This window comes from Odocoileus virginianus, chromosome 28 (genome assembly GCF_023699985.2).
Source record: "Odocoileus virginianus isolate 20LAN1187 ecotype Illinois chromosome 28, Ovbor_1.2, whole genome shotgun sequence".
NCBI classification, from domain to species: Eukaryota; Metazoa; Chordata; class Mammalia; order Artiodactyla; family Cervidae; genus Odocoileus; species Odocoileus virginianus.
The window spans coordinates 6,221,554-6,248,507 of NC_069701.1; the positions used below are offsets into that span (position 1 = coordinate 6,221,554).

A 26,954-nucleotide genomic window follows, 5' to 3' on the forward strand; every position below is an offset into this window, starting at 1 on the left:
ATTCCTGAGCAAAAAAAACCCCCCAAAACCCATAGTGATGCTCTTCTCTGCCTCTCTGAGTCTTTACCTGGCTACTTCCTACCTCTGTTTATCCCCCAGTGATACTGAGCTGCATCAAGTCCCCTGTTCATATTTTGGAATTCCTTCTTCCTGGAACATGCTTCCTACAGTTAATTGACCTGTCCTCCACTCTTGCTGCAGGACTCAGCTCAAGCATCATCTGCTACTGACTCTCAGATAGTCTCTCCTATCTCTTACCATTATGTTGAACTTCTTTCTCTATGGACCTGTCTCCCACGCTGCACTGTGAAATCCTCCTGGTTACCCATCCAAGTGAACACTGATCACTTGGTCAGTGTTTATTGGCTGGAACAGAATTTTTTTTTTGCTGCAGTGCTTTTCAAGCACTTATTCAGAAGATTCTTTTTTTTTTTTTTTTCCTGTATTTCTTTCTCCAGCCTGTTGTAGGGGTATTTCTGTCTGTAGAAAACTGTGAACAAGAAGCAGAAAAATTAATTTACTGCTATATTTCCCAGGAGCATACCACATTATGTAACTCCTTTCATCCAGAAAGTTCCCTAGACACTTTGTACGGCAGGGAGATTGCAGGGTCCCACAGCATGAGGGGGGGATAGAGGCGGAAACCGAAGTCGAGGGAGGCTGAACCCCCAGTGCCTTGGGCCCAAACTAGCAACAGCAGAGTTTTTAGCTTGGTGATTCCACTAGCGTTGCCCAAGAATCTACCATCAGCCTGTGGATTTTATTAGCCAGCATATTCCTCCTTCATACCCCAGAACCAGCATCAGGAAGTTTCGTCCTCATTGAAATTCTCATGTACCTCTCACTGGTTTCAGCTATTGTCATTTGAGCCACAAACACTATTGTATTTGTCTTTTGTTTTTTAACTAATAAACAGAGTTGCAGAGAGGATTTTTAGCAATTTTCATTGAAGAAACGAGGCCTAGACTTCAGATCTAGGCTGGAACTCTCTCCAGTGATGTGATTCCTGAAGAGAGTCGTACATTAGGAGCACCCGAGGAGCTTGTTGAAATTCACTGCAGGTGCCTTGGCCCTAATCTCAGAAATACCCGGAGGGCAGAGGATGTGTGTTTTTGGAAAACAGTCCTTTGGTGATTTTGATATGCACATGCTGTTTTATACTTGCCCACACACTCCTTCATTCATTCCTGATATATTCCTTGAACACCTGTTGTATATCAGGCTAAACACTGAGGCCCTGGTGATGAAGGGCACAGTTTCTTCCCCTTAAGACATTCTCAGTCTCCTGGAAGAAAACTCATGAATAATTACAATATAGTAGGAGGTTCCAGAAATACCAGTGGACTCTGCAGGGCTGTGAGAGCACTTGAAGGAGAAGGTGTTACCGGTGCCTGCGAATGAGGCAGCTTACTTGGTATTTGTTCTGAGTTAGCAAGGATAAAGGAGAAGGCAATGGCACCCCACCCTGACTGAGCGACTTCATGTTCACTTTTCACTTTCATGCACTGGAGAAGGAAATGGCAGCCCACTCCAGTGTTCTTGCCTGGAGAATCCCAGGGACGGGGGAGCCTGGTGGGCTGCCGTCTATGGGGTCGCACAGAGTCGGACACGACTGAAGTGACTCAGCAGCAGCAGCAGCAAGGATAAGAGAGTCCTCAAAGGAAGACCCAAGGAGAGTGCTGGGAGGAGTGTCTTTTTAACAGGTCTGTGCAGAGGGGCATAAGGAAACCACTTTTAGGAATCCCTGGGTGTTTTAAAAAGCAAGGAGAGTTTCTCATCTTTAAAAAACAATTTTGCTGTTGAAATATACTTGATTTACGATGTTGCACTATTTACAATAGCCAAGACATGGAAGCAACCTAAAGTGTCCATTGACAGATGAATGGGTAAAGAAGATGTGGTGTTTATATACACAATGGAATATTAGCCATAAAAATAATGAAACAATGCCATTTGCAGCAACATAGATAGACCTAGACATCATCGTGCTAAGTAAGTCAAGACAAAGACAAATATTATCTTTACCCTCAAATATCTAAGTTAGAATGTGTCACTACTGCAGTTACCTAGCTTTATCAGCCATCAGAAAATTTTCAGTACAAGACCATGGAGACTTACTATTAAAAATAGTAGTATGACATCCCCTATATGAAGAATCTAAAAAGAAATGATACCAATGAATTTATTTACAAAATGGACTCATAGACTTAGAGAATGAACTTATGATTGCCAGAGAAGCAGGGCAGGGGAGGGGTGGCTAGGGAGTTTGGGGTTGACATGTGCACACTGCTATATCCTCAATATATTGTCAAGTAAAAAAAAAAAGGAGTTTCAAAATTAGTATGTTCCCTATGTAAAAATAGAAATCTATATATACTAAAAAAATCTAGAAAGTTATACTGCATATTAAACTGTTACAAATGGCAGGCTTTGGGAAGGATTCAAAACTTCCTATTTCTACTCTTCCGGATTAAAAATAAACTTTTATAATATAAAATGGATAACCAACAAGATCTTACTGTATAGCTCAGGGAACTCTGCTTGATACTATGTAACAAGCTAAGTGGGTGAAGAATTTAAGAAAGAGTAGATGCATGTATACATGTATAACTGAATCACTGCTGCACACTCCAAACTGTCACAACGTTATTAATCAGCTACACTCTGGTAGAAAATAGAAAGTTAAAGAATCATAGAAACATGTGGAAACTAAAGTCCAGCAGGATTTAAGACTCTCACCCAAAGGAGCACCAGAGCTAGGATTTAAACTCGGTCTGATAGATTCTGGATCTACCTGATGCTTTCCTTCCCACCTTTCTGCTCTTAAAAGCGTGGGCAAGGCTCTGTCTCCTCTCTCCAAACCATTGTCAGAAACCTCTGGAAGGGGTTGCTTCCTTGTTTCACGGGGGGGTTTGTGGCGGAGACATGTCTGCTTTCTTCCTCTGTGTGTTCCCTGCTTTTTTCAGTGTTGATTTGGTCTGTTCCCGTTTTGTGGTCCTTTGCCATCCTTGAAGGACCCTTAGATTGGTGAGCGGCAGCATTGCCCTCCCACGGCCTTGTTCCATCTCTGCTTCGCTGACTAGTGAGGTATTGATTTCTTGGGAGAACCTGCTGGGACAGGGGATGGAGGGGGAGATCAATAGTCCATTAGACAGAAGCGGGAAGCAACAGCGCCTGCTTCTCAGCCTGCTCACTGACCTAACGTGCAGAGTGCTGTTCAAAGATGAGGTTAGCCTGGGGTGTCCAAGGGTGATCTCAAGGGATGAGATTGTTCCTGGAATAATGTAGCAAAGCCACGGACAGAAAGATCAAGAGCTGTAAATCCACGTCCTTGAACTAAATGAAGTGGAGCCATCTTTTGAGAATAAATTTGCCTGTCACAGGTTGCTTCAAGGAAAGGAAATTCTGTTGAGACCTTTTCTAATTCTTGGGTCACTTTGAATTCTCTAATGTAAGCATGATCTTTGTGAATCGTGAGGCAAGTCATTTAGCTTTCATGTTCTCTCCCGAAATGAAGGAGAGGGGTGGCCACAGTGGGTGCCTAGCAGCGCTTGCACAGTATGTTTCTGAAACATTGTATAAAATCCCGGTTTTACGTGCTGCCTCAGTGGGCTCACGTGGCACATCTCCCTGGTGAGTCCTTTTGGAAAGGAAGGGTTTCTTGGGAAAGAAGTATCATTGCTTCCTGTGGTTATAAGTATAGTTCCATGTTTCAGATTTTTGTAAAGAAGGCCAGACATGGGCAGTAAATTTAAATTATCAAAGTCTCAAGGGGTCTTGTGTTACCACGGTAATAGAAACCCATACTCAGACCCCCATTATCACATCATTGTGTCTTCTACCATTGCATGGAAACCCAGGAAAAATTAGATTTGGAGAATACTTCAAAATCATCTTGTCATCTAACTCCTTGTTTTATAGTTTCCTTTATTCATTCTTTAGAGAATCTGAGTACCTCTCCTCCACGTGATGGACACTGTTTTAGGCTGTAGGATTATGCCTGGGCAAAACAGATCAAGTCTTTGTCTTCTGAGAGCCTGCATTGCAGTATAATTAAAAGATAAATAAATTTGTCTGGTAGAGCTAAGTGCTAGGGGGTTCCTTTGTACAGAAAAGGAGCCTAGAGCTTGAGTCACATGTATGCATGGGGATTCAGAGAGGAGAGCAGTTTTAGACAGGTGACTAGGGAAGGTTTCACTAGATATTTTTTTAAAATTAAAGGTTTGGAAGAGGGCCAGCATTGAGTTGTTTAGATTCCCAGGAGGGGAATGGTCATGGAAGAGGGTTTAGCATGGGCAGAGGCACTATGGAAGGACCCAGTAGCTGGGCTTTGCTAGGCTGACAGAAATGAGGTAAGAGGTGATGTGTCCAGTCTTTAAAGCATGGTGACAACTTTGGGTTTTGCTCTGAGTGAGATGAGAAGACATCTGCTTTGATCAGTGCTATGATTTGATTTAGACCATTGTTTTGGTGGTTACGTTGAGCTTGGATTATAGTAGGAAAGGTTGGAAGCAGGAAGTCAGCTAGGACTCTATTGCGTATCTAGGGGAGAAAAATTCTGAAAAATAATCAAACTCTACATGCTTTAAAAAACATATTTTATTTTTAACTTTTTGGCCACATGTGCAGGAACTTAGTTCCCTAACCAGGGATCAAACCCACGCGCCCTGCAGTGGAGCTTTGAAGTCTTAACCACCAGATCACCAAGCAAGGGCCTACATGCATTTCTGAACATACAGCAGACAGGATTAACTGATGAATTGGATGAAGGCTATGAGAGAAAGAGGACATTTGGGGGTGGCTCCCCAGTTTTTGTTCTGAGCAGCTAGAGAAGTCTAGCTGCCACTGTCTGAGCCGGGGCTCCTGAGGTGTGGATGGGCCGTAGGGAGACCTATACGGACTCGGTTTGTGTGTGTGAAAATCTAGGAGACATCTAAGAGCACCTGTCAAGTAGGTAGTTGTGTATGATTCTGGAGTTTAAGAGGAACATCTAGGCTGCAGATAAGAGCACCAAGGACTGATCTCTGGGTACTCCCAACATTTTGGCAAGAAAATGAGGCCGCAGAGAGAAGAAGGAGTAGAGGAACTGTGTATTTCACAGAAGAGCTAATATTGGAAAACAGTGGACTTTCTCAGGGCACAGTTCTAATAAGACTACATTTAGGTAGCCTGGGCTTTCATCTTCTTTTCTGTGCTGCTCCTCTCAGTAGTGCAGTGGGAAGATGTTGGACGAGAGAAAAACAAAATACAAAGCAGATTGCACAGCATTGGTGCTCTCCCTTTCTCTTCCTAAATCACCAAAAATTAGACTTATTCACTGCGTCTCTGCTAGGTAGTGGGTCTGAAAATCAAAGCAGACAAGTAAGATGATTAAGTGATGGTCTCCCTCTATGCCAACAGCCGTGCACTTTCTTTTAAGTTGCCAGTAGTTCTAACATAGGTCAGAGGTGTCTAGGATATGATTGAAGCATGTCTTCTGCTAGGTTTTTGGCTGGCTGGAGATATTTAAATCTAACTTTAAGAGTACTTATTCAAATTTGTTTCAGGTCTTGAAAGGGCCAAAATATTCAGAAACCTTGTAAATTACTTTCATTATGTAGATCAAAAGTCTGCTTTTGTTATTTGCCAAGAAAGTTCAAAATAATGATATTTAACATTTGTATAGTACTTTAAAATTTAGAATGCTTCCAGCATCTATTTATGTATTTGGCTGGCTACAAATCCCCAGCACAAAAAGATTTTTTCACTCTTTGTAAGACTTCTCTTTGTTAAACTCCTGCCTGTAGTCCATGTGAAATGGCTTTAAGAACCCTCACCATTCTGATTTCCCTACCTGGATATTCTCTAATCTGTCCATATGCCTTTTTCCTTTTATTAATATAGTCACCAGATCTGTTATCAACATATCAGATGTAGAAGCATAGGATAATGAAACTTTAACTTACCTTGCCTAAGTCACATTTCTATTTTAGATAGTATCTTCCTGTGCTAATTTCTTTTAACAGCTGGATCAAACTGTCAACACATGTTGCACTCATGGTCATCTAAACGTCCCCGCCCTTTTTTTCTGCAAATAATAGACTGTCAAATAAGGTCTCATGCATTTAAGCTATTGATAATTTTAACCAAAGTGTAGCATTTTAGCCATAGGACTTCCCTTTAGCTCAGATGGTAAAGAATCTGCCTGTAATGCAGGAGACCCAGGTTCAATACCTGGGTAAGGAAGATGCCCTGGAGAAGGAAATGGCAATCCAGTCCTGGAGAATCCCATGGACAGAGGAGTCTGGCCAGCTACAGTCCTCGGGGTCACAAAGCATCGGACTTGACTAAGTGACTGACACACACACCTGGTAGTATTTTATATTAATGTCTACTAGATCTTATTCTGAGGCTTCAATCTATGATACCAGTTTCATTTTTAATCTACTACTTTGCTTATCAAAGTCAAATGTCAGTTTCCCTTAGGGTCATGTCCTTCTACCTTTGAAAGAGACTCTAAAATCAGTGACAGCTGGCAGTTGGCTGTGGTTGCTCTTAGCTTCTAGAGGCTGACTGGGGTTCCTAGCCACAGACTTCTCACAACACGGCAGAAGAAGAATCTATTTCCAGTTGGCTATGACAGAGGCTTAGATAAAGCAACGTAACCTGGGGCTGACTATTCCACCATGTTTGCAGGTCCAGTCTACACTCAGTGGTCTTATGTCCCAGGAGGTAGAACTCTCATGATTCCCTTTGATTTTCTGCCTGTCATAGTGGTTTCCAGGCAGACACAATTTTTCTGGAAAGTTTAAGAGCAAATGGCACATAACAACTGAGTGCCCTCTCCATCTTTTTTGATGTTAAAAAAAGTTTTACTGGAAGCTCCACCCAGTTGACTTCTGCTTATATGTCATTACCCACAGCTACCCTTAGCACAAGGAAACCAGGGAAATCAAGTTTTTGCTATCTACTTGTAATTAGAATTCTATCAGAAAGGAAGAGGAGATGTTGCATATTGCATAAATACAATAGCCAGGGCATGAATGGAAATGCCAAATGGAGAAAACAAATCTTGTCTAGTTTAGGAAGAATGGAAGCTAATAATGGAAAAAACCTCACAAACAAGCTCCCACACAGGATTAATAACTGTTAACATTATCATATTTCTTAACTACATTGTATTATATGCAACTTAAATTATGAACATCTTTTGTGATAAACTCTTTGCAAATATAATTTAATAACTGAATAATGTTCCATCATAAGGATACACTGTAATAGTTCATAATTAATCCTCATCAGTTCTTTGATGCTCAGCTTTCTTTACATTATAAATATTACATCTGTACATGACTACTGGAAAAACCCTACATTTGGGTAGCTTTCACTATTATAAATAATGTCATGATCAGTACTTTTTATGTAAAATATTTTATACATTTAAGATTATTTTATTAGACTTTTAGTCTTGTTCAGTCACTAAGTCATGTACAACTCTTTGTGACCCATGAACTGCAGCATGCCAGGCCTCCCTGTCCATCACCATCTCCTGGAGCCTACTCATTCAAGTCCATTGTGTCGGTGATGTCATCCAACCATCTCACCCTCTGTTGTCCCCTTCTCCTCCTGCCCTCAATCTTTCCCAGCATCTGGATCTTTTCTAATGAGTCAGCTGTTTGCATTAGATGGGCACAATATTGGAGCTCCAGCTTCAGCCTCAGTCCTTCCAATGAGTATTCAGGACTGATCTCCTTTAGGATGGACTGGGTGGATCTCCTTGCAGTCCAAGGGACTCTCAAGAGTCTTCTCCAGCACCACAGTTCAAGAGCATCAATTCTTCGGTGCTCATCTTTCTTTATGGTACAACTCTCACATCTGTACATGAGTACGGGAAAAACCATAACTTTTGACTATATGGACCTTTGTCAGCAAAGTAGAATTTAGTAGAATTATTGAGTCAAAGGGAATGGACATTTTATGGATCTTATTACATGATTTCATACCCACTTTCCAAAATGTTAAGCTAACTTATACTTGCCAACAATGGATAAACGTTTTCGTATTTCTGTGAGAACACTCTAAAATCCCAATTTCATCATGTCAGTATGCTTTTTACCTTTGTATCTAAAAAAAAAATTTGCCAAGTATGCCTTTTATGACTTCTTCAAAACTTCTAATAAAAAAAATGAGGTCAATTCTTTATGAGATCAGAGGTTTGAGCTTTGTGTCATTACCTAAAAAACTGTTCTTATTAATGTAATTAAATAATTAGTAGTCCTCAGGCACCATTTGAGACAATTAAATTTACCCAGTTCACTTTGCCTCCAACCTACGGCCACCTCGTCCATAGGACATTATGGTGGGTGTTATACTAAACATAATGCAGAAGGCAGTCTTCTGATCATTCAATTTGAAATCTTTATTACAGAAAAAAACAAAATTAAATTTTTTTGTGTGTTAGCTCTGCCTTCTCTGTGTCATCTATTTGCCTCATGCCATATTCTTCAAGCCTTAGCCTTCCCCTTTGTGATACTACTTTGCTCTGAATAAACCCCAATACTGTCTTTTTCTGCCTTTAGCACTTCCTCCAGGTGTGTTCTTAGTCTCAGTTTGAGCTTCCTGACCCAGTTTGGATGAGTTCAGACCACCCTTGAATCTGTTCTGTGTTCACTTCCCTTCTATCTTTCCTAGGTGGTATTTTTAAACCTGATCTTCCCTGAGATATTCCTGCAGTCAGCTGGTCCTTTTAGAGACCTCACTTCTTTCTCTTCTTCACTGGGTCACCTGTGATCATATACTTGGAATTCCTGTTTCTGAGCGTCCTGATCTTATTTTTTTCTAGACTCAATCCTATGGATAGTTTTCCATCTGTGAGGAAAACCTACATAATTTTCTGTTCATTCTCATCTTTTTCTATTTTAAAGTTCATGAAATATTTATAGATGTACTCTTTCCTCCCTGCTGTATGGGATTCAGGGGTAAAATAAAGATATTAGGCCTTCCTACACTATTCATGGTTCAAAATTAATCACTCTTATTTTCTTTGTGCTACACCTTTGGATGTGAGTATTCAAAAATATATCCTCTTTATGAAGAACTTAGAAAACAGCTAGAGTTATAAAATAGAAGATTAAAATGATTTGTAATCAAACTACCAATAGATTTCAGTGTTAAGATTTGGTCTGTCTCCTTTCTAGTCAGAAATTTGTATATATTAAAAAGAATTCCATCCTATCTCTTTTAAGTAATATTTATCCATAAAGTTTCAATCCATAGAATTGGCTGATTAGCTGCAAACTTATAGTTACATATATACAATACCAGCAGGAGGAGGAAGAAAAAAAGAAGGTACCCAGGATCAGCAAAAAAAAGTTAAATTGTTTTCTGAACAATATTTTATGATGCAAGAAAGCATGTAATACATCTTAAGTGGTTCTCAGGGAAAAAGTCAATAATTTAAAGTTTAAATTTGAAGCAGGAGCATCCTGTATATGGAAAAGTTATTGTCCTTTTGAATCTATTTAATTAAGTAGATTTCTATTAAAAAAAGAGACAGAAAATCAGAACTGAGGTTGTTTTAAGCTCCAAGTAGCCTCCTTTGTTCTCTTTCTCTTTTTTTTTTTGGTTCCAGAAAAAATTACTCAGTAACTACTTATGCCTTTCTGAAGAGGTTCCTCTTGTCAGGTCATTTATGCTTCAACTTTGTTTTTCTTTTTGTATGTCCAATATGGGAGCCTCAACTTCCCACTTGTTCTGCATATGTTGAAGTTATCAGATGCCACTAAATATGTATCTGACAATGGACAACTTTGTGGAAAAATAATTTTCTATTTCTTTTACAAATTATACATTGCTTGTATCTGTTTAAAAAATCCATGCATATATCTGCATTGCTATAGATGATTGCAAATGTCCATAAGACAATATAGTATTAATAAATACCACTGAAGGTTTCCTGACTTTTGCAGTGATTCTTTTGTGGCCAGTTTTGTGCTTTTTAAAAAAAAAAATTATTTACTTTTTATTAAAGGATAATTGCTTTACAGAATTTTGTTGTTTTTGTTAAACCTCAACATAAATCAGCCATGGGTATACATATATCTCCTCCCTTTTGAACCTCCCTCCCCATCCTATCCCTCTAGGTTTATACAGAGCCCCTGTTTGAGTTTCCTGAGCCACACAGCAAATTCCAACTAGCTCTCTATTTTACATATGGTGATGTAAGTTTCCATGTTACTCTTTCCATACCTCTCACCCTCTCCCCATGTCCATAAGTCTATTCTCTAGGTCTGTTTCTCCATTTCTTCCCTGTAAATAAATACTTCTGGCTTCCCTGGTGACTCAGAGGTTAAAGCGTCTGCCTCCAATGCAAGAGACCCGGGTTCGATTCCTGAGTCAGGAAGATCCCTTGGAGAAGGAAATGGTAACCACTCCAGTATTCTTGCCTGGAGAATCCCATGGTAACCACTCCAGTATTCTTGCCTGGAGAATCCCATGGACAGAGGAGCCTGGTAGGCTACAGTCCATGGGGTCGCAAAGAGTTGGACACGACTGAGTAACTTTACTTTCTTCTTTCTTAAATAAATACTTCAGTACCATTTTTCTAGATTCTATACATATGCATTAGACTACTATAATTATCTTTCTCTTTCTGACTTACTTCACTATGTATAATAGGTTCTAGGTTCATCCACTTCATCAGAACTGACTCAAATGTCTTCCTTTTTATGGCTGAGTAATATTCCATTGTCTATGCTGCTGCTGCTAAGTCACTTCAGTCGTGTCTGACTCTGTGTGACCCCATAGATGGCAGGCCACCAGGCTCCTCCATCCCTGGGATTCTCCAAGCAAGAACACTGGAGCGGGTCGCCATGTCCTTCTCCAATGCTTACATGCATGCTAAGTCACTTCAGTCGTGTTTTGTGCTTTTACCCCGGGCGTTCCCTTTCAGCTCTCCCTACAGGTTGTCCACATGTGAGTTTCCATTTCTTATGTATTCTGTCTCTAAAATCACAGTCAAAAAAAATAAATAAATAAAAAATAAAATCACAGTCATTAGCCCGAAGTGTCCACATGACCTAAATCGGGGTCACTCCTAGGACCCCTTCTCTCCTGGACTCAGAGTTGCTTTAGTCTCAAGTGTGAACACGAGACTGAAGCCAAACTCATCAGCGTTCTCCCCCAAGATTCCTCCAACTGAATTTGAGGGAAGGAGGCTCTTTCTCTTTAGTGGCAAAGCTACAAGGATATGAGCCCAGAGGCTGCTGGCAGCTGTCTCCCTCTTCCTCTTTTTATTTTTTATTTTTGGTGGCGGTGCTGGGTCTTTGTTAAGGTATGCAGGCTTCTCTGGAAGGGTTCTGGGAAGGGTTGGAGGGAGGTTAATTCCACTAAGGCTTGTGGGCTGTGATTCCTGACCAGGGATCATACCCTTTCCCCTGTATCTGCATTGAAGACAGGTTCTTAATCACAGGACCTCCAGGGAACTCCCATCTCTCTCCCTCTTTATATGGAAAAAAAAACCCAGCTGGACAGAGAAAAAGAAGCCGGCCTGACAGTGTTTGAGAGCATAAGGTTTTCTAAGGGTCTTGGCGTGGGCCGAATCTTTTAGCATTCTGTTTCCCCTGGGAGCTAGTCTCCAGAGGACCTACGCAATTCAGTGACTTTCTGCTTTTGCAACCAAAAACTTCTGGCTAATCATGTAAATGGAGCACACTCATGCTAGTAATGACTGGGTAAATGAATGTCTCAGAGTTTCAATTTGAGAAATCTTTCCCATTAAGGGAACATTATTCTTAGGACTCACATGAGTTTAACTATACCAGTCAAGCGCTGGAGATGGTCTCAAGAGTCATCTTCAGTCCTTTTGGAAAAAAGAAAAGAAAAGGAAAGTGAAGTTGCTCAGTCATGTCCGACTCTTGGCGACACCATGGACTGTAGCCTACCAGGCTCCTCCGCCCATGGGATTTTCCAGGCATGGAGTGGGTTGCCATAAAAAGGGCAGAGTATAAATACCCTCCTCCTGTGCCTGATGAAACTAACATCAGAGAGGAGGCTTGATCTGTTTATAATGACAGAGCTAATTTGTAGCAGCATCAAGGCTAGGACCCTGGGCCCTTAATTCTCTTGTCTAAACCTATCCTGAGTTTAAGGGGAACTTTACTATAATAGATTTCAACATAGAGCAGCTCACAGTATTTTTTGTGATTTTTAATTGGTATCAGTCCATTTTTCTTTCCCTTTCCCTGGCCAGTCCATTCTTAAGATACTTGTTGAGCACGTACGTGCCAACAGGCCCTCTGTTAGGTGCTGGTAACACTCCCAAGTGCATAAAGGGCCACTTTCTCTCTTAGGAATTTTACTATCTGGTGAGAAGGTAAATTTCTAGAAGTCAGTGCAATTGTGCATGATTAGAATTGCAATAGGGAGCTGCTATGGATGCACCTAAGAGAACTACCCAGCCCTACCTTGCTCAGGGTGGGGTGAGGTGTTGGTCAGAGAAGACTTACCAGAGGGAATAATCTGAGGACTTTGTCATTCCAAACCAGGCCCATGGCTTACAATTTTTTACACGTGTGAAGTCACCCTCCTCTGTTAAAGTCATGTTAAAACAAAAAGCAAAAAACAAAAGAAAACACATCAGAATTTCCATAGTGGTCCATTGGCTAAGACTCCACACTCCAATGCACAGGGCCTGAGTTCAATTCTCAGTCAGGGAACTAGATTCTGCTTGCTGCAGCTAACAGTCTGTGTGCCACATTTAAAGATACTGGAGTGTTGCAACTAAGAACTGGCCCAGTCAAATAAAAACAAATAACAAACAAACAAAAGCATGTACTTCTTTTCAGGTGAGGCTCAGAAAAATGGAAAAAGGCAAAAATGGAGGTAACACTACCTAGGAAAGGGTTTAAAAAAGCCACCAGTATAATACAAAATCGGTTAATAAGTGTCTCTATCCACCCAGCCCTACAGCAGCCATCCACAGCCACTCCCATTTATTCTATCACTGCTCTCAATCAAAAGTTGCCAAATTGTGCAAAGAGGAACACCAGCCCTGTGAGACAGAGCTTGAGATCAGTGTTCTGTGATCATATAAGTTCACAAAATCCTGCACACTCATTCTCTGCTTGGAGATGGGAGGAGGGAAGAGGAGCAGCTTGCTTCTTTCCAAGCCTCCCCTCCCAACCTGAATCTGCCTGAGGAATCCTGTGATAAATATTTTGAATTATTTTTAACTTAACATGTCTAAAATTATGTAACCATAGATGCTTTTTTCTGCCTGTACCACCTTACAAAACTGCAGAACCTGCTTTAAGATATCTTTCTCTGACAAAGAAGTATGTTTTTCCCTTCAAACATTCTCATATAAAACTTACCTATGCAATGTTGGATTGTTTCCAAAGTCTTGTATTTTCTTCTCAGGGGCTCTTGCATGCCTAAACTATTCCTGAGTTCTTTCAAACATCTCATCTCATCTTATACATAGTCACAACAACCTTGCAAAATTGGCATTATTTTGATCACAGATTATAGGTAAAGTAATTGAGGCTTAGAGTGAGGTTATGGTGATTTCTCTGAGGTTATCCAGCTAGCATTGACACAACTAGTATAGCCTGAGTCTTTCTACCACACTGTCCCTCTTCAATAAATACATACACAAGTAATAAACATTGAAAATAACTAAAAGATTCTAAAACTGGGTAGCGTACTTGAATTTCATCCAAAAATTCAAAGCAGAACCCAATGGAATCCTTGTGAATCAAGTAGACAGCAACAGCTATATTCTTCCAAATGAATTGTGTTTGGCAGATAGAGATGGAGTAAGAATAATCCAAGCAAAACACACGGAGTGAATGGCCTATGGCTTAGCTCAGCTGGAACTTAGCCAAGTGAGGAGAACCAGAGGCGAGGAGATAGCAGTCGAGTGGTGGCCGAGCTGGCTGGCTCTCACTGTCAAGGTCTGCGCTGACTCTGAGCAGGCGATGGGAGCCAATCCAGAGTTTTTGAGCTGGGAGTGGGATTGAGGCATGACCATCACTGCACTTTAATGAGAGTGGTCAGGAGACAATCTGCCAGGAACATGGAGGACGCTTGCCTTGGGAAGAAAATGAAGGCTTGTGATCAGAGAAGAGAGGCGATTACACAGGGCTGACTCAGGCCGAAATGTCAGAGTCTGAGGGTGAGAAAGGAGCATATCACCATCCTCATCTCAAAGCAGGGCCGGAAGAGGCCTGCGCTAATGAGACAGTCACAGCCTGGCTGACTGCGTAGTGTAAGAAAGCACAGAGTGTAAAGACTTTGATGAATAGTGCCCGGTCCCTGGAGAGTGCTCAATGATTATTTGCTGGAAAATGAGTTATTTCATTTAGTTACGTGATCTTTCAATATTACATGGTAGGAACTTCAAATTGATATATCACCTCTCCCCACCCCCCCATTACAAGTGTGTAGAAGGAAGAAAAGGATAATGTTATTCCACATCAGGAAGAGAAAAAATTATATAGCACATGCAAAGTACTGCCTCAGCGAGCTTGCCAGGCTTGCCCGGCTTGCCCAGATATCACGAATGACTTGATACCTGACTGAGGAATTTAGGAGTTAGACATCAGGGGTTAGTGGCAAAGAGCAGACATAGATTCTAGGGTTGGGGCCACAGTTCTGGTAGCTAGCTAGTATCATGACTTTCCTGGTATAAAAAGGTGATGGGTAGATGGATTCACTTTTTACTCATTCGCTTTTACTCATAGTTCTTTTCTCTGTATGTTTTCTCCCAGGAGAGTATTATTCTAAACAGAGGATGTTTAAAAGCTCCTCTGTGCCCTCCTGGAGGAAGGCATGGCAACCCACTCCTGTATTCTTGCCAGGAGAATCTCATGGACAAAGAACCCTGGCGGGCTACAGTCCATAGGGTCACAAAGAGTCGGACGTGACTGAAGCGACTTAGCATGCACACACTTGTTTCTGTATGTTTTCACTTGTTTCTTTATGTTTTCTATAAGAGAACATTTTTTTAAACAAAGGATGTTGCAGCCATCAAACCGCCACATTACAGCCACCTGCTCAGTGAGTCCTGAGGATATCAGGGTAGAAACAAGGTGCCCTCCATTTAGCAGTCAGCTGCTGTAGCCATCCTTGAGGAGACTCAGAATGAAAAAGCCCAGGATATTGGCCCCAGACAGCTGATGTGCATATCAAAGGAATAATTTCATTGAGCCCAGACCCTTGCATTTTCCCATACATAGAAAAACGCTAAATTCCTTCACTTGAGATATCTGGTTTTCCTTAGTTAACAGTCATTTTTTGATGTTCTGACTACCTGATTATTGTTGCAAAACCTCCTATATATCCAGGCTCCTCCCTTTCGTCTTCGGAGCTATCAGAGCTGTCAAGAGCTTAAATCCAGCTATGTCCTGGGTTTAAGTCCTCAGTTTGGCCTGCAAACACAACATAATTCTCAACTTTACAATTTTTCAGTTTTCTCAACTCTGAACTTTTCATTCTAACAATACTTTATGAAAAATCAAGGATTTCAAACTCTCTAATAAAAAGTGAGTTAAGGGCTGGACAAAAGGAGCATATGTAAAGAAAGATAAACTAAATAAATTTTTAAGCTAGAATTGGCCTTCCATTCAGTTTCATAAAAGTTCTTAAGAGGAGAAGATAATAGTAAAATAATTGTGTATAATATAGAGTCATTAAAATACATAATGTTACCCACCTTCTACTTTTGCCCCAGATAAGATATTTCTAATCATGCTAATTCTGTCAAGTGGGTGTTATCCTCTCTAAATTGTAGGTAAGGTCCAGAAAAATTAAGTATTTGTCTAAGTTCACCTACTTATTAAATAGCATAGGTCACCTGAAACAGTTTTTGAAGCAACGAGATATGAAGAGTTATTATTAAGAGAGAAAAGTCAGTACTCTGACATAGGTCCACTCTACTGCAAAGCCTTTAGCAGTTCAGCTCAATTTTTATAAACTGGTTCAGTCAGTCTTCCTTCATTTTACCTAAAAAGAATTGTGTCAAATCGTAGCTGGAACGCAAGGTAAGAACAGGCAGCTTGACTGGTGAAGTAAGCTCTGTTGTGCATGTTTTCCTTTTTACCCCCTGCAGAAATAACTCACATCTGAAATTATTTTCAGGTTGAAACCTGAACTTGGTGCCCTTCTGAGGGCCCCCTTGATTGGTCCATGCATTCATTCGTTCATTCACTTACCCGATATCCTCCAGGTGTCCACTACTTGTAGGCACACTAGGCTACAGCGGTAAGCCCCCAGGAGCCTCCTGTGTGATGAAAATACAGACAAACCAGCCATCATAGTGACTCGCGATAGGTGCCCAAAGAGAGGGGTACTGTCTCAACCTGGGGGAGTTAGAGGCAACTTCTTATGAAAGGTGATCACTGGAGAATGACTTAAAGGGGGAAGGTGAAGAGAGGCAGATACAAAAACGGACCATGTATTCATCCGAGGGCATATATGTGGTGTCTGGGTGCTTCATCTGTGTGTGTATCATTTAATCCTGCTGCTGCTGCTGCTAAGTCACTTCAGTCATGTCTGACTCTTAGCGACCCCATGGACTGCAGCCTGCCAGGCTCCTCTGTCCATGGATTTTCCAGGCAAGAGTACGGGAGTCGGTGGCCATTGCCTTTTCCATCATTTAATCCTAACAGTACCTTATGAACTACAGTTGTCATTAGCCACATTTGTCACACTAAGCAAGGGAGGATCAGGGTTTGGACTTTCCCTGGCCCTGCAGTAAATGGCAACCAAGTTGCCAAGTTTGACTCCAAGCCTCATTCTCTTTCCATTACTTCCTGGGACAACAATGTTCTAGTCTCAGTTCTCTGACTTGGCACATAGAGATGTCAGGATGGAAAACTTTAATCATGGTAGAAATGTCTGACTCTCTGTGAGCCCATGGACTGTAGCCTGCCAGGCTCCTCTGTCCATGGGATTCTCCAGGCAAGAATACTGGAGTGGGTTGTCATTTCCTTCTCCAGGGCATCTTCCTGCCCTAGGGATTGAACGCGTGTTTCCTGCGTGGCAGGCAAATTCTTTACTATTGTGCAAGCTAAGAGCTTGGTCGCTCAGTCCTGTCCGACTCTTTGCAACCCAATGGACTGTAGCCGGCCCACCAGGCTCCTCTGCCCAGGGAATTTTCCAGATAAGAGTACAGGAGTGGGGTGCCATTTCCAGGAAATCTTCCCAATGCAGGGATCAAACCTGTGTCTCTTAAGTCTCTTGCATTGGCAGGTGGGTTTTCTACCAGTGGCACTGCTTGGAGAACTAAGAGGGAGCCTGTGTGATGCCAGGCAGTCACTCCCCTCCTCTGTTGCCTTAATTTCCTAATGCATCAAAGCCAGGCTGAATTAGTGATGTCTAATTTCCCTCTCTCTTTAACACTGGGTGTTTCTCTATAAGCTTGGAGATGTTCCATGGCTGGAGTGGGGCTCTAGATGCTGGGAGAGGGATGGGAGGGAGATAAGGAGAAAGGGCTATAAGGTAGGAGGCCCTGGGACTGTAGGAAAGTGGGGAGAAAGGGTGTGTGAGATGGACTTTGACATCTCGTGCGTGAAGGACAGGGGCTGAACTTGGGTGACAGTGGGGATAGGAGAGTTATTGTCAGAGGGACACGGTCCTTGGAGCTGATCTTATCTGTGAACTTTCTCTTCCTCCCCCACATGTCCCTGCTGACAATGGGACTCTGTCCTGTGTTGAAATCAGTGACAATGTGTCTCCACCCACCCTTCCCAATGTCCATTAGGTAGACTGAAGTCTGGTGACTTTAGATCTGTCTTCCTTTCATGGAGAACATGTGGCAAAATGCAAAACCATGGGCTCTGGATTGAGGTAGACCCTCGCTTGGGCCCTTAAAACTGTTGGCCAGGAACTATAAGACATCAACGAGGAGAAGAAGAGATGATGTAGAACCTTCGAGGATTGGATTGGAAGCCAGAGTGTACCCCTTACTGTCTCTGAGACCTTGACAATGTCATTTTAGCCACTCTGAACTTCACTTTCCTGTTCTATCAAGTAAGATCAATACCCCCCATCTCGGCTTTGTTGTGAAGATTACATGAAATTTCAGCTTCTGAGAACAAGGTCTGAGATGTAGGGCTTGGTTTAGAGGAGTCTCAGGAGAAGCTCATGATTGCCAGTGGGAGGAAGTCGTTGCCCAAAGGGGGAGTGATCTGGGGGGTGAGGGAAGAAAACGCGCTGTACAGACAGAAATAGAGGTGTCCACTGTGCTTGCCCCACATTAGACTGGATCTACAGTCAGTGGGAGCTCCAGAAGGTTTGGCACTTATGCGCTCCATAAACAAGCGCATCTCCTTAGAGAAAGTATTTTCAAAGCACTTGTTCCGCATAAGACTTCTTGCACTGGCATTATTATCTGGTGGGCCATCTGCCCTAATTAAAATTTCACGGAGCTGAAGAATTTAGTACCCTAACCTCAGAGGGCCTGGTACACTTGGTGTTTTGTTGGAGGGTGATGTATTTGAAAAGATTAGAGGAGGATGAATTCTCTGCCAGCTTCTAACGAGGCAGAAGTGAAGGCTTTCTGCTAGGATGTTTTTGCTCTCTGGCACCAGGGGGTCAGAGATTAAATAATTTGCCACCAGACAGATGTTCTAAAGAGCTAATTAAAAAAACTGACACGTACCCAAGACCTCAGATAGTTAGATTTATATGCCTTTCTCTCTGGGAAGATCAAAATCACTGCAGCTTAAAATCACTGCACTAAATGTTATTTCCAGAGAGTTCATGATTGAAATGAAAGGAGCATCTTTAAAGATATTCTTAATGATATGATATGTGTCTCTTAATGATGTGAGTGTGTCTCAAATCTGAAGGCAATTGCAAAGAAGTGGAAAATCTTAAAAACAAAAAAAATACCCATGCTGGGCCTCATCCCAGACCAATGTCTGGAAGGAGGGTCCTGGCAACAAATTTCCTTGAACTCGCTGAGTGAATATGCAGCCAGGCTTATGTACTGCTGCTTTAGGAATAAAACTACTATCTGTTCAAATCTTGGAGATATGGTCATGTCATATATGGGAGCATGATAGAAAGTGGAATTAGGCCTATTGGCTTGGAATGACAGATTGGCCAAGCTCTTACTCTGTTCTAGTTAAGTTACTTAACCTTGGTAAAGGTTAAGGTTTCCTTACCTTTAAAATATGGCTACTAGTTCTTTAATAGATTTTTGTGAGGATTGGATGTGAACAATGTGTCCATGAGTAAAGCATCTGCTATATGCCCAGCATGGAGTAGACATTCAATAATACTATGGTAGTTACTACCATTTATTTTTACTAAAATGCTTTGTTGGACATTTTAAGCCTACTTCTCGGGGCATGCTTATTGGTATAAATGAAAAGATGCTGAGCAGAGATGTGAAGATGAGCACACGTCAGCCTAAAGTAGTCAGCATGATAGACCTCCTTGTCATACTGCAAACATGTAAGGAAACCACAGCCAGATTCACTCTAAGGGTATGTGTCTTGGAAGTCATAGGATGGATAAGTTACCTTTACTGCAAAAGATGCTCCAGGAAGTATTGTTAAAACTCTTAGGAATACATGTCAATAAAAATTCCCAGGTAGTATTTTGCACTTAAACCAACAGTTGCTTCTTAACAACCACCTAAAAAATGTGGGCCTGGCTGTGTCTACTTGGCTGCCAAGAAGCACAATCAGTTATATCACAATATAATTGCCCCAAAGGTCCAAACCTATAGTTTTATCAGGCAGGGTTTGATTATTCACACTCATGTTTCACAGAAAAGGGAGAGGGAGGTTAGTTCTGTATTGCTCTCCCTTCTGCTAGTCTAGACTTTGGCTGTGACTTTTAGAGTGTTCAGAAAGACAGAAGGACAACCAGCGCAGAGCAGACTTTCCTGAGGCCTGACTACAACTTCTTACCCTTTTAAGGCTGGAAATGCATGCCCTGTTTATACTGCACTCCTTTATTTGTTTGGGGAAAATACTTAGGGGGACTTGAGATAAGGCTGTACCCTAAATCCTATACATCTTGCCTTTTTGCAGTTAGTATATTGTAAATATCATGGCAAATATTAGTCTTTACTATTCTCCTTAGACTGACATCTGGCTCTGGGCCAGCCACCTACCCCTTCTTAATCATAGTTTCCTCAGCTACAAAGTAAAGGAATAGAACATACACATTATCATGCTCTCCTGATGATTAAATGAGGTGAATATGTAGATAAATAGCTGAGAAAAGAAGAGAAGCTAAAGGCAAAGGAGAAAAGGAAAGATATACCCTTGTGAATTTGCCTGCAATGTGGGAGACCTGGGTTCGATCCCTGGGTTGGGAAGATCCCCTGGAGAAGGGAAAGACTACCCACTCCAGTATCCTGGCCTATCCAGAATTCCGTGGACTGTATAGTTTATGGGGTTGCAAAGAGTTGGACATGACTGAGCAATTTTACTTTCACCCATTTGAATGCAGAGTTCCAAAGAATAGCAAGGAGAAATAAGGAAGGCTTCCTCAGTGATCAATGCCAAGAAATAGAGGTAAACAATAGAACAGGAAAGACTAGAGATCTCATCAAAAAATCCGAGATACCAAGGGAACATTTCATACAAAGATGGGCTCAATAAAGGACAGAAATGGGATGGACCTAACAGAAGCAGAAGATATTATGAGGAGGTGGCAAGAATACACAGAACTATACAAAAAAGATCTCCATGACCCAGATAACCACAATGGTGTGATCACCCACCTAAAGCCAGACATACTGCAAAGAGAAGTCAAGTGAGCCTTAGGAAGCATCACTACAAATAAAGCCAGTGGAGGTGATGGAATTCCAGTTGAACTATTTCAAATCCTAAAAGTTGATGCTGTGAAAGTGCTGCATTTAATATGCCAGCAAATTTTGAAAACTCAGCAGTGGCCACAGGAGTGAAAAAGGTCAGTTTTCATTCTAATCCCAGAGAAGGGCAATGCCAAAGAATGTTCAAACTACCACACAATTGAACTCATCTCACATGTTAGCAAAGTAATGCTCAAAAGTCTCCAAGCCAGGCTTCAACAGTATGTGAACCATGAACTTCAGATGTTCAAGCTGGTTTTAGAAAAGGCAGAGGAACCAGAGATCAAATTGTCAACATCCACTGGATCATCAAAAAAGCGAGAGAATTCCAGAAAAATATCTACTTCTGCTTTATCAATTATGCCAAAGCCTTTGACTGTGTGGACCACAACAAACTGTGGAAAATTCTTCAAGAGATGGGAATACCAGTCCAACTTATCTGCCTCCTGAGAAATTTGTATGCAGGTCAAGAAGCAACAGTTAGAACTAGACGTGGAACAACAGACTAGTTCCACATTGGGAAAGGAGTATGTCAAGACTGTATATTGTCACCCTGCCTGTTTAACTTATATGCAGAGTACATCATGAGAAATGCTGGGCTGGATGAAGCACAAGCTGGAATCAAGATTTCTGGGAGAAATATCAGTCCTCAGATATGCAGATGACATCACCCTTATGGCAGAAAGTCAAGAGGAACTAAAGAGCCTCTTAATGAAAGTGAAAGAGGACAGTGAAAAAGTTGGTTTAAAACTCAACATTCAGAAAACTAAGATGATGGTATCCGGTCCCATCACTTCATGGCAAATAGATGGGGAAACAATGGAAACAGTAAAAGACTTTATCTTTTTTGGTACCACAATCATTGCAGATGGTGACTGCAGCCATGAATTTAAAAGATGCTTGCTCCTTGGAAGAAAAGTTGTGACTAACCAAGATAACATATTGAAAAGCAGAAACATTACTTTGCCAACAAAGGTCCATCTACTCAAAGCTATGGTTTTTCCAGTAGTCATGTATGGATGTGAGATTTGGACTATAAAGAAAGCTGGGTGCCGAAGAATTGATCCTTTTGAACTGTGGTGTTGGAGAAGACTCTTGAGAGTCCCTTGGACTGCAAGGAGATCCAACCAGTCAATCCTAAATGAAATCAGTCCTGAATATTCATTGGAAGGACAGATGCTGAAGCTAAAGCTCCAATACTTTGGCCACCTGATGTGAAGAACCGACTCATTGGAAAAGACACTGATGCTGGGAAAAATTGAAGTCAGGAAGAGAAGGGAGCGACAGAGAATGAGATGTTTGGATGGCATCACTGACCTGATGGACATGAGTTTGAGTAGGCTCTGGGAGCTGGTGATGGACAGGGAAGCCTGGCATCCTGCAGCCCATGGCATCACAAAGAGTCAGACACAACTGAGCAACTGAACTGAACTGCTTCTTAGAAGAAAACCTATGACCAACTTAGACAGCATATGTTGTAAAGTAATTAGCCTCCAACTAATAAAAATAAATGAAAAAAAAAAAAAGCAGAGACATTACTTTGCCAACAGAGGTCTGACTCGTCAAAGCCAGTAGTCAAGTATGGATGTGAGAGCTGGACTATGAAGAAAGCTGAGAGCCAAAGAATCAATGCTTTTGAACTGTGGTGTTGGAGAAGACTCTTGAGAGTCCCTTGGACTGCTGGGAGATCATACTAGTCAATTCTAAAGGAAATCAGTCCTGAATATTCATTGGAAGGACTGGTGCCAAACTGAAGTCCATCACTGACTCAATGGACATGAGTCTGAGTAAGCTCTGGGAGTTGGTGATGGACAGGGAAGCCTGGTGTGCTGCAGTCCATGAGGTTGTAAAGAGTTGGACATGACTGAGTGACTGAGCTGAGATGTAGATAACATTTATTAAACGTATGCTATATCCTCTTCTCTGTTCTAAGTGTCTTGCATGTTGTAAGTATTAGCATGTATTAACCTACTATCATCTGTAAAGTAGATTCCCTTTACAGATGAGGAAACTAAGGTGAGGAGCGGTGACCAGTTTTCCCAAGGTCACACCACCAGAAAGTGGGAGCTGAGATAAGAGGTGGGCTTCAGGCTTGTGCTCTGAGTACTATATACTGTGCTTGTTTGCAGAATGCATGTGGTCAGTATAGTGCTTCCTGGCTTCCACTGATAGGTGCCAATCTGCAATAGACGTGCCATGGCAACCATAGTACACATAATAAGTATTTTCCAAGTGCTCGCTGATAAATTAAGGAATTAAAAAGAGCACTAAGGGTCCAGGGCTTCCCTGTTCACTTAGTGGTAAAGAATCCACCTGTCAATTCAGGAGACTCGGGTTCGCTCTCTTGGTCGGGAAGATACTCTGGAGAAGGAAATGGCAACCCACTTTGTTATTCTTGCCTGGAGAATTCCATGGACACAGAAGCCCGGATTGCTACAGTTAATAGGGCTGCAAGAGTTGTACATGACTTGATGACTCACCACCACCACCCATGGGTCTATATAGTTTTGTCTAGTAATGGATTTGTATTGGATTGTGTTTTTCAACACTTCACTTGAAAAGTAATCCCAGTGGCTCTGTCTGGCCAAGTTCTCATTCAAGGCTCATAGTAGTCTGGTCCCAGATGCCCTTTTCAACCTTATTATACCTCTGCTATTTACCTTGCTACTGTAAGTTCTTACAAGGACAGACTTTACTGTTGTCTTTTTATGCCTCGTACTTAGGAGGAATCTAAAGAATATAGATTGAATGACCATGAGTCATCATGAACTGCTACCCTGTTCCTATGTACAATCTAAAAGTAGGTGCAGTCACTCCTTGGGTCTGAATGATTTCCTTAGTTGACAGCCCCGTCTTCCATAATCTCACATCCTAGTCCTGACACCAGCTAATGTGTTAAAGGTCACAATTTCACTGGCATCATCTTGTCTTTTTCTACTAGGCTGCCACTAATTGGGCTTAAGTTTTAGTTGTTTTTCTCATGAGGATGATGGATTTTCATTCATTTGTCCACACTTCATTCTCTTCATTAGTAGATTTTGCCAATTTACACATTAAAATGAAAGAACCCTATTTTACTGGCACGGTAATATAGGAGTGGAGGTTTAAAAAATACTACTGTCAAATCTAACTTATATTGCTTATCCAGGAGGGCCCTTTTTAATGCTTAAAACTTGCTTTATGAAAGAAAGGATCTAAGATTTATTTTGCACCCACTGGTCCTAGCATTGTAGTAAGAACTTGTTATTGCTCTTGATTTTGAAAACTTGAAAAGGAATAACACTTGGTAAGAGCCAGGCTTTGATGTCAGCAACATCTGGTTGTGAATTCTAGCCCTCAAACCCTTCTGCTGTCTGATCTTGGCTCTGGGAGGAGTCTCTTAATCTCTCTAAATTTAAGTTGTCTTACCTGTGAACAGATATGATATCCCACATTTGATATTTGTGACTAAGCACACAGCACGTGCTTTATCATCAAGACTGTCACATAGATGAGGAAAGGGAAGCCCAGAGACATGAATTCTGGCTCTCCGCCTTCCAGTCCGATGGCAGGACTGCAATGCTCTGGCCACTCTGAAGTTAGGCATGATCACATGACTTTCATGGGACAATGAAATGGGAGGATAAACGCTGTGTCTCCCTGTCACTTTTCTCCAGAAGCAATAAGAGCTAATGCGCGATTCACCATGTTCTTTTCTCCCTGCTTCTGCAAGCATGACAAACACAGAGATAGAACTTCTCTTGGCCTAGGCTGATGGCTGAAAAGCCAGGTATCCTGTGATGCACATAGGATGAGTGACAGTTATGACTTTGTTGCTTTAAGCCACTGATTTGGGGGTGTGAATGAATTCTGGTATAAAAACCAGTAACAACAACATCACAAACAAACAAAAAAACAACCAGAACTTCACCTTGTTTGAGATTTAGAAACCCTCAGAGGAATTTTTATTAAGGCTCTATTAAATGGAAGAGTTTTGTTGTTTGTGGAACTCGAAAAGTTACTGTAGGCTTTCATAGCAAGGGAACTCAGGGTTGAACTTGAATGATCGAAAACGTGCTAATGAATATTTATAGAACAAATCCATATACTTACTTTTATGAAAGACTAAAGTGTAAAGTTCTTAGAAGGAATAAACAAGAGCGAGGGGAATAGAAAGAGGATGCATGGGATAGGGTTTAGAAAGAGATATTGAAATACTGCCCTTTGTCTCATATAAATCTCTGCTCTAGCGTTATTCTGAAATACTGAATACTAAAAGCTGTTTTCTCCCCTTAGGAAAATATCAACATCGATGAAGCCTCCAGATGCCTGGTGAAACACATACTTGCCAATGAGTGTGACCTGATGGAGTCCATTCAGCCTGACATCGTGAAGCCGCATCTCACATCCACCAGGGTTGTCAGCTGCTCCAGCTGCTCCAAAGCCTAGTGGGCCCCTGTGCTGGAATATGGTGGGAGGAATCCAGTCATCTCATGAATTGCATCTCAAATCCTACCATCTTAGATAAATGTCAGGATGGGGATACAGCTGGGGCAAGCCAAAGACCTAAGCCTGTATCTTTCTTTCCTCCAAGAGAAATAGCAATTGTTCCTTTTTATGTCCCCCCCCCCCCACAGCATCAGCACAGTGTTTACAAGCTTTTAAAATATTTAGTCTGTTACAGCATTCTGTCTTGTAGCTGACTGTAATTCTGCACAAACAGAGTTGACCCTATTATTTGCATCTTTGGGTCAGCCAGGGCCTCAGGTCTGAAAGAGAAAGGGGACAAGAACAGACTAGCTGTCACGTTAAGCGCTGGCTTTCACTTTGCCCCTGGAGTCTTTGTCCAGACGACAGTACATCCTCTGTTGCTCTGACAGGCCTATTAAGTAGAAGCTGTCCTTTCTCCAGAGATGACCTCCATTCTCAACAGACCTGGAGTTGTCTCTGATTTAGCTCTTCAGAGTCATGGACACAGGCTTCCTGTGCTTTTGTTGCTTTTATTGTCAATTGCCTTGCCCTGAATGTTGGTTTCACTGAAAACTTTATGAAAAGACCTCCGCTGGTATGTGCCTTTCTGTTAGCTTTCTCTAACCCGAGCTGTGGGACTCTTCTGTATGTGTAATATATATTATATATATTTTCACAAGTGAAAAATAAAACATGAAAAGATGCTGTTTCCTTATTTCTGCAAGTGCTTCAAGTTTCTTAGTATTCTGAACTTTACTTTTTTTTTTGGACCAGGTGTCCATTGTTCTCTCGACCCATTTCTAAAATTTGATTTCAAAAAAGAGATGTGAGAGACGCACTTAAAGGAAGGATACTGTTAAAACTGAGATGAGTCATGCATCTCATCTGTACCTACAGTTCATATTGGCATGTAGGCCGGGAGTGTAAGCAGTGTATCTATACAATTTCTGGTTAAGCAGAGGAATGTATTTTCATATATTCTGGTCAGGAAAGCTGCCAAACCAACCAACACACAGAGAAACAACTAAAACATGCATGTTGATATCTTGCTTTACACGATGGCTGTGGTGCAGGCATGCTGCAGGTAGCTACTGCTTTTGAAGGGCATTAGTTTTCACTGATGTTGATAATAGATTGGAACTTGGTAACATTTTTTTTGGGTGTCCTACCCATGTTATCTTGGCATTCATTGTCTCCATAAATATCAACCACACCGCTTCCTATTATTCGTGTTTGTGATCCTTTCCCTAAGGGCATTCTCTGGCCCCTGGAACTCTTGACCCATGAGGCAGGCAGGCCAGTGAGTTAGTATCTCCAGAGCATCCCTCAACCAATGACAGCAGAGATTGGGGGATAAATACCTTAGGTTCTTTTTCTTTCAGGAAGACCAGTTCTGAGCATGCTGTCTGCAGTCTCTTAGACACCCCCAGTGGGGTTAATAGCCCTTGGTTCCCATAGGGGAGACCTTCCCACCTGCATTATCCTTTATGGTCTTCATTTCATGCTTACTGGCTTTCATCCTTATGAGCTTCATTTTCTCCTTTCCTCACTGCCTCACTCTTCTACAAAGGCTTCCTGGGTCACTTTCTAGATAAGCTACTTTCACTCAAATCCTTGTGTCAGGGTCTTATGGTAGAAAACAACACCTGCCCAAGTTACTTGGGACAGAAGTGATTTAGGAAGCTGGGGC

At 41.6% G+C, this 26,954-nt stretch overlaps 1 protein-coding gene across 1 annotated transcript in view; it reads left to right on the forward strand.

The window, feature by feature from the left end:
• Nucleotides 1-25,979, forward strand: part of RAB38 (RAB38, member RAS oncogene family) — a 111,025-nt gene extending 85,046 nt beyond the window's left edge. Inside the window, exon 6 of the mRNA XM_020880142.2 lies at nt 25,091-25,979. Within this exon, the coding sequence (XP_020735801.2) occupies nt 25,091-25,243 (153 nt within the window). The 3' untranslated portion in view covers nt 25,244-25,979. The remainder of the gene's footprint in view (nt 1-25,090) is intronic.
• The last annotated feature ends 975 nt before the right edge of the window (nt 25,980-26,954 follow it).